Source organism: Zea mays, chromosome 9 (genome assembly GCF_902167145.1).
Source record: "Zea mays cultivar B73 chromosome 9, Zm-B73-REFERENCE-NAM-5.0, whole genome shotgun sequence".
Classification (NCBI taxonomy): domain Eukaryota; kingdom Viridiplantae; phylum Streptophyta; class Magnoliopsida; order Poales; family Poaceae; genus Zea; species Zea mays.
The window spans coordinates 99,902,410-99,915,317 of NC_050104.1; the positions used below are offsets into that span (position 1 = coordinate 99,902,410).

Consider the following 12,908-nt stretch of genomic DNA (forward strand, 5'->3'; position numbering starts at 1 on the left):
TATGCTGATGGGGGTTACCAGCTGAGAATTAGGCGTCTTGAGGGTACCCCTAATTATGGTCCCCGACACTTATAAACTGGGACGAAGGTACTGTGTGTATAGAGTCGGTATATTGGGAGCTCGGGCTTCCAATAGTTATAGGAAGCCCCAGCCACCCCTTGGTTTGCACCAGCCATCCCTGGTCTGCACCTAACAACTAGCCACCAAGTCAAACCTCGGGTCCAACACCCAACTCCCCACGTGGGACACGCGCCATAAATTGTGGTTCTGTTTTTTACGCAAATAACATAAATAGTTTATAGAAATAGCGTACATATTTCATAGAGATAGCATAAAAACAAGCCCAGCCACCAGACCAAGTCCACACGTGCAGGGGCATGCAGATCTTATTTTTATGGTAGATCCGATAATTATGGCAGATGGTGGGAGTTTTCCATGCATGTGCGTAAATTGTTTATGACATTTTCGTTTCTACTTCATGCGCACAAAAAATGGATGGCTCTATAAATATAGGATCGCACGAACAACCAAGCAACTAGGTTCGTTAGAACAAGTTTATGATATATACTGATGCTATATGGTATAGATATTTATGCAATTTAGTACACTTTGTAAAAATTTGTTTCCTGCTGCATGCATACGAATTTAGGATGACAAAAAATATGTCATGAAAGGAAATAGATTGGTATGTATGGAAACAAAAAATTATATTTAAATGTTTTATTTCCTTCATAATTATAGGATCACTCTAACAGCCATGCAGTTAGGCTCGTTAGAACTAGTTTATGGTATATATTGATACTAATTATGTTACATGCAGTTAGGCTCGATAGAACCAGTTTATGGTATATACTGATACTAATTATGTTACATGGTGTAGATATTTATGCAATGTAGTACACTACATAAAATGTGGTTTAATGGTGGACGTATCTCTATGTTCGAGCGTAAACACCTTAGTTTTGAGTATAAAAACCCGCATTATGAGCGTTGGTAACTCTCATGCGTTGTATTCATAATCGTAAAAGTCTTCAAGCTTGAGTATACATAGTGATAAGTAATAACGTAAATGTTTGATTCACTCTCAACCAATAGCTCTCACGTCCATGCGGCCACCATAAATCAAGAGATTTGATTATGGAAGTTGATTAAGTAATTTGATCTTTTATGGCAGTTACAAACATCATAAATCAAAGGATTCCCTTCTTACTCTGCACCCGGAAAAAATATGCATATATGACACTGGTGGGCGACCTCCAAGTTTGATCATAAAAATCCTCAAAGGTAGAAATTCACAATGTTGTTATAATGGTCAACGGGATATCATATTCGACATTCCCGTAATAAATGTGTATGAATCCAGTTGGTTACCCCAAAAAATCAGGCCAGTGAATTTAAACACGCCCTTATACTTTGTTCTGGTTAACGTAATCCATGGACGTGTGCAGCATTTGCATCTCCCGTTGCATCGGGTAACGTGTATAAAGATATCGTTTGTTTAGGTACATATATCTGGCATGATAAAATGATAACATAAGCGGGTGTAGATTACGGTTCCCAATAATAAAATAGCCGCGCTATCCCTGCAAGCTTCGTTGCATGTTTAATTTGGGCACACGTGAGACGATCTCGAGATAGGGAACATGTATTTGGATGTTTGCGTGGAAAGTCTCCGGTCGGATCGATGGGGGGAGCCTAAACAAATATTGGTGGCGCAGCGCATGCAGATGCAGTACTTCCATGTGCAATGCACCCGGCCCATTATCGTCTGCGTCGACCTCCTTAGATATCTTCCGGGAGAGATGTGTGTCGTCTGTCCCAGCTGTCATTTTTTGTCATGAGATGACATGCCTGTAGCCATGCGCTCGCCTCCACTCCCACAGTGACAAATTAAAATCGAGCGGTTCACAGGTGACGCGGACAGGCTTAATTTATTCGTTGCTTGGATAACTGTGTGATGTCGCGTTGTGCAACTTGCTTGCCAATTGGATTATACTGTACATAATTACACAGGAGTACTATATCTAGTATCGGTTACACGTCCGTGTAGGTAGAAGGGGGAGGGGTGCACGTGAGCACAAAAAAAAAAGAGGTTAACTAGGCCACTTAGAGTTAGTTTGGCAAGACCATTTTCTCAAAAGACTTTTATTTTCTGAAGTGAAAATAAACTAATTTCTCTTGAGAAAATAAAAATTCCTTGAAAAATAGGGTTGTCATACTAATCCTTAAAGATCCTTTTCACAGAACTTGAGTTTCTAAATAAACAATTAAGTCAAGAGAAGGTACACTTTTTTATGATTTTGAGTTCCAACACAAAATAGCTTCGACTTCATTGTCTTTGTCTGTTCTCATGTTCATACGTTTAGTAGAGCCTTTTCATTCCGTTGATAGAACAGCCCTAAAAAATAGTCCTAGCAAAGAGGATCCAAAACTTAATCCTATGTATGCAGTAAAAAAACAAATATAAAAAAGGATCCAGCCACCGCTTTGCTTGCGCTTGCCGCCACATGCACACGATCTAGCGCCACCATCTCCATGCTCATCGAGGGGGCACCGACCTCGACTAAATCTAGACTTCCACCAATGTTCCCGCTACGCTGTAGAGATGCCTCCCTATTATTGCACAATCGAGGCAATCTTTCTGTCACCCAAAAAGGGTTAAATCTCTAGTTTAATTTTGATAATTGAGTGATAACTAGTTGTAACCCACTAAAAGATCGAGTGAAGTGTTAAGTTATTATAAGGATGACATCAAGCTTGGCTTGAGTTCGATGGTATCATGGAAAAAAGATCAAAACATGTATATATGAAGTTTCGACTGACATGATCTTTATGTGTATATGGGATCCAGTATATGTTGCTAAGCGCCGCTATTGACTAATGGCTCAAAATGGTTTCTCAATCTTGGTTGTCTACACATGAACCTAACAAAACACACACTTAAGGGGTTGAAACAATAGCATAGTTGATTGACTCTAGTGCAAAGGTGAGATTGTTGAATATATGTCTAAGAGGCACTCATGGTCTATGAGAATGCTAATGGGTATTTAAGGTAAAATCCCATTAGCAGAAGTCTATATATACAAAGGGTCTAGCGATCTAGAAGAGAGATGCACATCATAGCACCTCAGCCTCCCTCCCTACGACTGCAGGCACCCAAGCCATTGTTGTCCTATTGGAAAACATGTACGCTAAAAATTAGCATATTTACCATGTGCAACCAAGATAGCATGCGAGTAGAGGATCATGAATCGTTATGCAACACAACGGAAGAACACGTTGATATACTGGGAGTACTCGAACATCCTCATGTTCACTCGTCTTCCTCAAGTTCGTTGTTGATCAATATCGCAGCAACAACAACAACATCTCTACGGTATCCACACATGCTGGGATGAAACATTGTGATGCAGATATGCTAGCATCGTGTGTACTATGAGAGAAACAACAACGATGTCTTGAACGCGCACAATCCTTAGGAGAGGCAGTGACAGCTAACGTCTGTCAAGCATATCGGTCCCTTTATATAGAGAGAGACCCTTGCTAATGGCTTTTACCCTAAAGATCTTCTCATGGATCTTGATTGCTTCTTAGACATAAATCCAACATGCCTTCCCTTTCAATGTTCGTGTGGTGCTAGTACATCGACATCACAATGTTTCATTCCCGCATGCGTATACAACATGGATACGCTACCATTGTTGATGTGGCAACAAACGTGAGAAGCATGACTAGACATGTTGTTGCTGTTACATAAGGACATATGACTATTTCTACTAGATCACCATGCTCTTCCATTATGTTGCACTAGCGAAGTGACCGTGCATTGCTACGGTTTCATTTATACTTAAGTATAAAATATAAAACAAAAGGACATATGTGTTATGTTGGCTAGGTGGATGTGAATATAGGTTTAAAACCAACAATCATGATTCGAAAACAAAAGGACATATACATTGTGTTGGCTAGGTGGGTGTGAATGTGGGTTTAGAACCAACAATCATAATTCGAATCCCTATTTATACATAATTTTAGTATTTTTACTATTTAAACATAGGTCTCCAGAATGACGGCAACATGGAACCATAGAAACTGTTGCTTTAATATAGTAGAGAAGTGTAGCGGTAATGATTCGTTGTTATCTACTTGTATTTGATATGATTTTGGTTAAATGTGGTAAACGTATTTTCCTTTACATATGAATTTGGTAAAACTCAGAGAGGTGTTGAACCGAGATGAACTAGGAATTTTCCGAGAAAACAGAGACTTTCGAAATCGTGATTGTCTTCGAATTTGGGCTGGGAAAGCCCACGAGTGATGCGCAAGCAGCATCAGCTCAACCACACTGCAGACGAAGTTCAGATCGAAATTCAGTCCAGTACCCAATAAATAATCATACAGTGCCTGTGTGCTAAAGCATATCAAAATTTCAGTGCGTTGCGTTAGACTGGAAAGTGGTTGCAAGATGGCATGAGACTGCTAGCAACGGTAGCCTGTATATTGCATCCCCTAAATACTAATTTAGAGATTCCTCCAAAAGATTTCTTCCCCTAAATAAATTTTATCCGCAGCGGTATCCTGTACACTGTATCCTCTATGTCCTACGGGTCCATGCCCAGTCACGCGAATGAGAGGAGCCAGGAGCTGGAGGACTTGTCGGACGCTCCCTCGTCCCCTATATCTATAGGATGGAGCCGCCCCCCTGGAAAATACAGGATGAGGTACCGGATACCGCTGCAGACGCTTTTTATTCTCAGATCCGGTATTCTACAGGTCCAGGACAACATACAGGCCACCGCTGCTACCAGTCAGGGGGTATCGTCGGACTTCCCAACGAGAATTGCTTTCTCTGTGCTCTGTAGAACAGGTAAAGTTTCTTTGGATTTAATTAGGCAAGATTTTTCCAATCCTAAACTCACCATGAAGCAAACACTCAATGAATTTGTTGATGACAGCTCGATCATCTAAGGCAACAGAATCAACGGTATGGCAAACTGATGCCAAGCATCAGCTTCAACATTGTTCATACCAGATGTGGGCGACCCAGACAGAAACACAGAATCACAGATGTCCGCAATCGCGCAAATTATTGGATTTTAAAGTACAATAAGACAGCAAAGTTTCCATCGAGTCACACAAACCCCACATGGCAATGCCAACACACGCCTTCAAGCATATAACAGTAGTATTTACGAATCTACCAAACATGAGTAGCAGTCCACAGGACAATGGGTCATTGCGGCTCAACAGCATAAGCCTGAATCGCATCTGCAAAGGAGCAGACACCCATGTTAGCATACCCAAGTTAGGTTCCATAAATCATAAGTATTTCACAGCATATAGAAGCTGAGTTCAAGAAATCTGAGGAAGAGGTTATCCGGCCACCAATAGTTTACCAAACAGATAAGCTGGAGAACATTTGCAGAGGATTTATCAACTGCCATAAACAGAACAGAGTTAACAGAATTTGCTCAGGAAGTATGAATTTGAGCCGATGCTATTTATATGCAAGACAAAAAAAAAAACTCTACGAGTGTGCAAAATGCAATGCGTGCCTTCAGAAATATTCTTTGTACACCTGGGTAAGCAATATAACAGTAAATACACAAACATTTGGGGGGGGGCACCTCTGTGAAATACGAAAGCAGAAGTTTTCTAGTGCCAAATAGGAATTTTTCTCTAACAGAGGCACACTACATCACAAATTTACACACACTGCACAGCCTCTTCTTATTCTGTGAACATGCTATGAATTGATTGATAATATTATGGTCCTGGTATAGAGCCAGTCGCATAGTAACTTTAACTTTGTGGTGCAAACAATAACCTTTTACAGCAAAGAGAAACCATTATCTTTCACGCAGTTTCTTTGATTCAAGACAGTGACAGTTCCCTACTTCTATACTATCAATCTTATTACTGGAACACCTCAGGCATAAAACACTAATCAGTTAATTTTTTACTACGATTCTACCCAGCTTCATCTCATACTTGTTCATGCCTATATGGTTGAGCCAATGCAGAATCATGTAACAGTACCATCAACAGTAAAAAAAGGTTCAAGCTTTATGCATTTACACTATTGTTCAATATTTTCCAAACACACGCTTAGGATTTAGCTGGCAGTTGGCACTAGCAGCTAATGGAACAGGAAGGTGAGTGTGGCAGAACATAATAGGCATTCATGTGGTCGACTCACTAAGACAAACAGAGCTTGGATATTACCAGACACAATCACATAAGTGCATGGTCCTCACAGTCATCAATCACAAATATATTATTATGGCAAGTGTTATTTCATAACATAAACTTACCAGCCACTTTTTTAAGATGCTACCTAGAGAAATTTCCATCGACGGCATTATCAGGTTTCATTATAGCACTGCAAGCCTGTGAACCACTTAACATCCATGATAGTGGTTTTAGGGAGTGCTATACTGCTTTAGGCATATACAGACAATAAAGCTCATTAACATTAGCTCTAACAGCTATATTTGGTCATTTGTAAGTGCAAGATATAAGAAAAGAACCCACAATATATATTGTTCGTCTTAGGCCTCCTTAGGAACAATGGATTATTTCTTGAATCCTGTGTTTTCCTGTATTTTTTGAACTAATTCCTGTGAAATTCTTATACCATTGCTAAGGTACGCCATTATTTGCTAAAGTTATCTGCTCTAGAGTACAACTCAAATCGCTAAAAAGCTTGGTTCAACAGGTAGTAGATATACATACCTGACCACCTTCACATGCAATTGGGCACAATTTTATAAAGCATCACACTCACGATTCACGATAGCAGTTCTTCAACAATGATCAAAGGCTACCGCAGCAAAACATAGGCTAAGGTCACGGGGGGCTAGGATGAATCTATCATCACCTGATAAAGCCTGAAACAACCTCTCAGCCGCGGGCCTTAAGCTCGGCGAGGCGGCGAGAAAGGTCATCCTCGTCGACTTTCTCCTTATCCTTGGCGGCAGGGATGGCGTGGGCGGCTGCCTGCGGCAGACCGACGGAGACCTCGAGCCCGTAGTCGTCCGCGACCTGCTGCATGAGGCTGTTGACCTCGGTCTCCGGCGTGGAGAGGGAGGTGGAGCCGGCCATGGCGCCCTCCATGAACTCGGCCTGGACCTCCATGTTGACGAACTGGCGCTCGAAATTGTCCATGGTCTCGGACATCTTCTGGAGGTTCCCGGTGGCGAGCGAGGAGTCGAGCGACTTGACGATGGACTGCATGGACTTGCCGATGACCTGCATCTTGGCCTGCGTGTCGAGGCGGGCCACGACGGCGTCGAGGCGAGAGGCGAGGCGGAGGTAGTTCATGTGCTCGGTGCGCTTGCGGATGGCGTTCTCGGCGTAGATGCGGGCGCCGTCCATGTTGCCCTTCTCGATCGCCTTCTTGACCTTGAGCTTCTGCTCCTTCTCCTCCTTCTCGCACTTGCGCGCCTGCCGCTGCAGCGACTTGGAGGTGAACTTGAGGTCGAAGATCTGATTCATCAGCTTCTCCGGGTTCCCCATGGTCGCTGGCGAGCTGGTTGGTGTCGCTAGGGCTGGGATGGGTCTGGGATTTGGCTAGGGCTAGAGTGAGATTAGGAGAAGAGCTGAGAGGGCAATTTGTGAAGGCTCGTGGAGGCGAGAAGGGGAACGAATGGGGATTTTTTGACGACGAGGCGATCGGGTTGGGGGATCGATTCGATTTTGATCTGGGCGAAGAGCCTAACACCACCACGCGGTTTGGTGCCAACACGGCCGTGCGGTGGCTGCGGGTGGGAGTCGTCGTGTGGCGACCGTGTCCTGGCCGTAGATCGTGCTACAGCGCGTGGTATAAACGTTATAGATCCGGTCAAAACCACTGCATTTAAAACTAGAAGAAGAAATATCATGTGTTGAGCAACTCCAAGAGTCTATGTATAATTCTAGCTAAATTTAGAGTTTCATGAGAACTTAAAAAAATAGACAACTTCTTAAACATTAAGGTAAAACAAACTCTTTATAATTCTTGTGGAAATCATTTGACAACAGACCGCCACTCGAGGTACCGATCCGACCGTCAAAGTACGAGATAAGGTACTACACACATACTGTATACTGCATATCTATCATCACAACATTATCAATCACTTGTCGGTTTGGCGTTGTTGTTGTAGACTGCGATTGCCAAGAAGAACTTCAAGCAACTTGAAAAGAGGTACCGTGAGATAGACCCAGCAAAGTGTGTGGCGTCGTGACCTATTTTGTTCTTTGCCTTTTTGAACTGTTGTACCGGTCAATTAGAGGCGAAGCTAGGGGGTTTTATTGGTGTCACTTGACCCCTATAAAATTTAAGAAATACTATACAAATATATTGTTAGCTAGTGTATTTAGATGATGATTAGTAAAACAGACCCCAATAACTTTATTTTCTGGCGTCGCCCCTGCGGTCAATCCGTGTTCATCGTATATGCAGGCAAGCTCACAGCCACGGGAACGGAGATGGTGAGCTGAGTGTGCTCACCAAAGATGATTAGCGATCTTAACAGGATGCCTAGCGGGAAAGAAAAGCGAAGAAAGAGTGTTGGATCGAGTTTTGAGCGCCGTTTTTCTATTTTTACCGATACTAATTGATTTAGCTAGGCTGTTGGAGTTGCTCTTATATGCTTCTAGTAAAAGCGAAAATCAATTTCAAGTCAATTTTAAAGATTTTTTTCTCTTTTCGGATTCTAACAATTCTATCGAGAATATAAGCCATTTTGTTAAGGAGCGTTTAGATTTGCTTCACTTTACAAAATCTAGCTTAGCTTTATAAAATTTTAGCCAAACATTCCAACTCTACCATAAGCAGTCAAAATCTAGTATGTATTTTTAACTCACTCTTAAAGTTTAGGTGGAATTACTCACATTTGTCATTGGTTAAAACGTTTTCTTTTGTTCTGTTCTTAGAAAAGATGACCACGACATTTATGCCTATTTATTGGTCGCCCGCTCGCCTTAGACTGTCTCCAACCATGCTACCTAAAATTAGAGATGTATTCAGTAATCTGCCTCGCGCCAGAGCACAAGGTCGCGTACGCATTTGTAACATTCTCCAACGGCAGACGCAAAAGAGAACCCCTGGGCCGGGCTGTTTCACTCGCGCGCTTAGGCGGAAGATTCACGCGGGAACGGCGTATCTAGGCGGGAATAAGTTACTGCGTCCGCGGGAACCACCTAGACGGCGTATCATTGGTCGAAGCTGGCCATGTTGTACTAGCAAAAAATAATTTTTTGGGTTAACTAGCACTGCAAAATTAAACCAACATCAGTTCAGGAATGTGCTTGCAGTAAAACCTGGGTAGGTTGAGCATCATCAAAGTCTTGAAGTGCAGCAGTAAAACCATTAGCCCACTGGTCTTGCCCAAACAAATCCTGGGCTTGCTCATTACCATCCGTGCAACCATCAAAATTTTATTCCATCTCGTACTATAACAAATCCATGTTCAGACACCGTTTCATATAGCAAATGTATACAGACTTGTAGATATAATAAACATACTCTAATAAGCCTAGCCAAAAGAACAAAATATGACTGAAATATCCTTTGGATGTTCGACATTGATATGGCAGCAAAGGAGAAGATAAATCACTGTCTACAATACAGATCGAAATCTCGTCTTCGATTAAAAAATCGGCTAGATCTGAGAGAGGCGGAAGGGCCAATGAACCTGAGAGAGAGACGTACCTCAGATGTGGTCGTCCGCGTCGGTTGCCGGTGACCGCGCGCGCCGTTGCCGGTGGGGGTGTGCGCCCGTCGCAGGTGGTCGTCTGCGCCACCAACTCGCTGCTCTCTTCGGCCTCCCCTCCCGACAGTTGGTTTGCCAGGGTTTGAGTCGTGGGTGGAGAGGACTCAGTTTTAGGTGCCGAGGGGTCCAGCGCCGTAGATGCGTATATAGTTTGCATAGTCCGTTGGAAGCATTTCCCAAGCGCTACAGTGCTACAAGGCCAGACAATTTGTGTATGCGTATTGTATTGGCTACTCGGTTGGAGATAGTCTTAGCCATAGAAAGCACCGGAACATCGCGCGCCACACCGAACCGCGCGCGCAGCGCCATGGCCGACTGAGCCAGCCATACCACCTACGTGTGTGCACAGCTTCGCTGGCCATGTGATATTCTAGGCCAATGGATGGTGATATACTTGATCTAAGGCTTAATAGAATTAATAAAGTACTCATACAACAAGGCACACCTTCTTTTACGGAAGTCTGTCTCGAAAGAACCTCTGGTTTAAGCGTGTTTGGCATAGAACAATCTTGGGATGGGTGACCGACCGAGAAGTTTTTTGGGTGCGCATGAGTGAGGACAAAATACGCACAGAAGACTCGTGTTGGTCTGTGGGGACGATATATGATCCTAGAGAGCTACCAAGAGTAAGTATCGTCGATCCAGGATTAGATGGGGTGTTACAAATAGAGATGGCAACGGGGCCCCGATCCCCGATTCCCCATGGGGAATTCCTCCATTAGGGGATGGGGATGGGGAAGGTTCTCCCCCCGCGGGGATGTAAACGGGGAAAAATCCTCCCCCGATGGTTAAACGGGGACGGAGAAACATTCCCCATCCCCGTTCCCCGCGGGGACCCATTAAACTTATATATGGTGATGTTTTCATGTAATATATAATGATAAAAATAAATAATTACATTGTTGATAGATAACTCGTTGTACAGATATGTTTATTTTGATGTACACATAATGAGTTCTAACATCTAACAATGCATATAAGTGACAATGTTTTGTATTAATAACAAAGAAAGCATGTCATAATTATAATTTAAGCGGGGACGGGGATCCCGATGGGGATTTATCCCCGCGGGGAACGGGGATGGGGAAGAAATGCCCCTCGCAAGAGTTCGTGGGGATCCCCGCGGTGAATTTTTTTTGTCGCAGGGACGGGTGCGGGGAGCCAAAACCCGACGGGGATTTCCCCGTTGCCATCCCTAGTTACAAATTGTATCAGAGCCGACCCTCGCAATTTCACGGGTGTGTGGGGTTTTGGCATATGGCGCATGTGGGCCTAGAGTGGTCACATGGTATGGCATATGATGACACTAGACACACATACGTGGCAAAGAGGGGAGGTTCCTGGCTTGAGGTCGACTGACGAGGACGTCAGCCTTCTAAGGGGGTGGATTGTGATATCATGGCCTCAGTGGATGGCGATATCCTGGCCCAAGGCTTAATAGAATTAATAGAGTACTCATACAACAAGGTGCATCTTCTTTTTTGGAAGCCTGTCTCAAATGAGTTAAGCGTGCTTGGCCTAGAGCAATCTTAGGATGGAAGACCGACCAGAAAGTTTTATTGGGTGCACATGAGTGAGGACAAAGTGTGTATAAAAGACTCATGTTGGTTCGTGGGGACGATATATGATCCTAGAGAGCTGCCAGGAGTAATTACCGTCGATCCGGGATTGGACGGAGTGTTACAGGCCACCATGGCTTGCACAAGGCCACACCGCTAGTCGAGCCGCCTGCTCGCCCACGAGCCGCATCCACGTTGATGCCCTGGTTGCGTGCCCACATATGCCTAATATGTGTCGTCTATGCTCGCGAGCAAGGCCGCGTCGGCGGCATCTGTGCTACCATGCCACGTGTCGCGTGTGTGCGCCTCTCTGGCTACCACAGTCGAAGGAAGAAGAAACATTTTTCCTTTTTTATTATATATATATATATATATATTAAACTAAAGCTTGCCTAAAAGCAAAATACTTCAAAATCTTTGCAACTTCACAGCTGAGTTGGTTTACTTTGAAGTTTATGAAGTTGCGCTGGTTTTTGTGAAGCAAAGCAGTGCCAACATGCCCTTATTTTCCCAGCACCAAACACATCTAAAGCATTGTTTGAATGTCTAATCTATTTAATGGGTTTGGAATGGCTTCAAAGCAAAACTTCAAGTGTGTGTTAGCCAGAGGCCACCAAGCATCCCAACTCTAGAGTTGTAAACTCTTGAGTTTTGGAGCAGCAATACTCTATAATCCTTAAAAACAACCCAGACATGGAGTTTCAAGGTAATTACCCACCACTGTCATTGGTTATATTGGTCGCAATAGATGTGGTGCTTTTCTCTAGTGGCGCCTTCACCTAGGATTCTCCCTATCAGCGCCTTTACCCTAGCGGTGGAGGACTAGAGGATATGGAGGGAGGGGAGAGAGGACTAGAGGAGAGGGGGAGGTAGAGGAGACCTTCTGATGTTGCGGTCGCCTACTCATTAGTTGTCTCCTCTAGCACCCATCCATCGCCCCGGCCTTCTACTATGACTTCCAAGTGAGTCTCACTTGGCTGATGTGGAGTCGAGTTCCTTTGTGACTGTTATTGTTGTGTGTTGCGGTATTCCTTTATTGATGTTTTCGATGTGTTGGTCTATTGAGGTTATCCTCTCCCCTCTTGTGTAGGTGTGCACTTCTACTCCTGTACCTAAGTAATCAGATTTGCAATGGCAATATATGTTGTCGTCGCATGATGGACTTGCCAAGGTGTTCATGTATTTTTTTAACCTTTTATCATTTCTAGCTTTCCATATATACTACATATTTTGTTACTATTTTTTGAAGGAGAAAGTTGTGGTTGGTATTGGGTAGGATAAAGGAAATGTGCTAAACACAATTTTTTCATGAGGTAGGTCTGAAGTTCTAAGAGCACAAACCAAACACCTCTAGAGAAATAGTACCTTGGTATTCCTGCCCAAAAGTTGCCTTATCAAACATGGATGTCTTGAGGCCACTGATGTTTACAAGCCTATTATCAACATGAATGTCTCCTTCACTATAAGTCTCTTCAACCCAAATATCACCTCAAAGTCCAACCTTTTAATGTCTTAAGGTCACTAATGGTTACAAGCCCCTTATCAAACCTAAATGTATCCTTCACTATAAGCTATCCTCATCCCAAAAGGC

At 43.4% G+C, this 12,908-nt stretch overlaps 1 protein-coding gene across 1 annotated transcript; it reads right to left on the reverse strand.

The window, feature by feature from the left end:
- Positions 1–5,062: 5,062 nt before the first annotated feature.
- LOC542116 (superal 1) lies at positions 5,063–7,764 on the reverse strand. Its single transcript, NM_001329492.1, has 2 exons — positions 6,881–7,764; positions 5,063–5,268 (listed from the first exon to the last, which is right to left on the reverse strand). The coding sequence occupies exon 1, from the start codon at positions 7,516–7,518 to the stop codon at positions 6,904–6,906; it is 615 nt and encodes a 204-aa protein (NP_001316421.1). The 5' UTR covers positions 7,519–7,764; the 3' UTR covers positions 5,063–5,268; positions 6,881–6,903.
- Between the last annotated feature and the right edge of the window lie 5,144 nt (positions 7,765–12,908).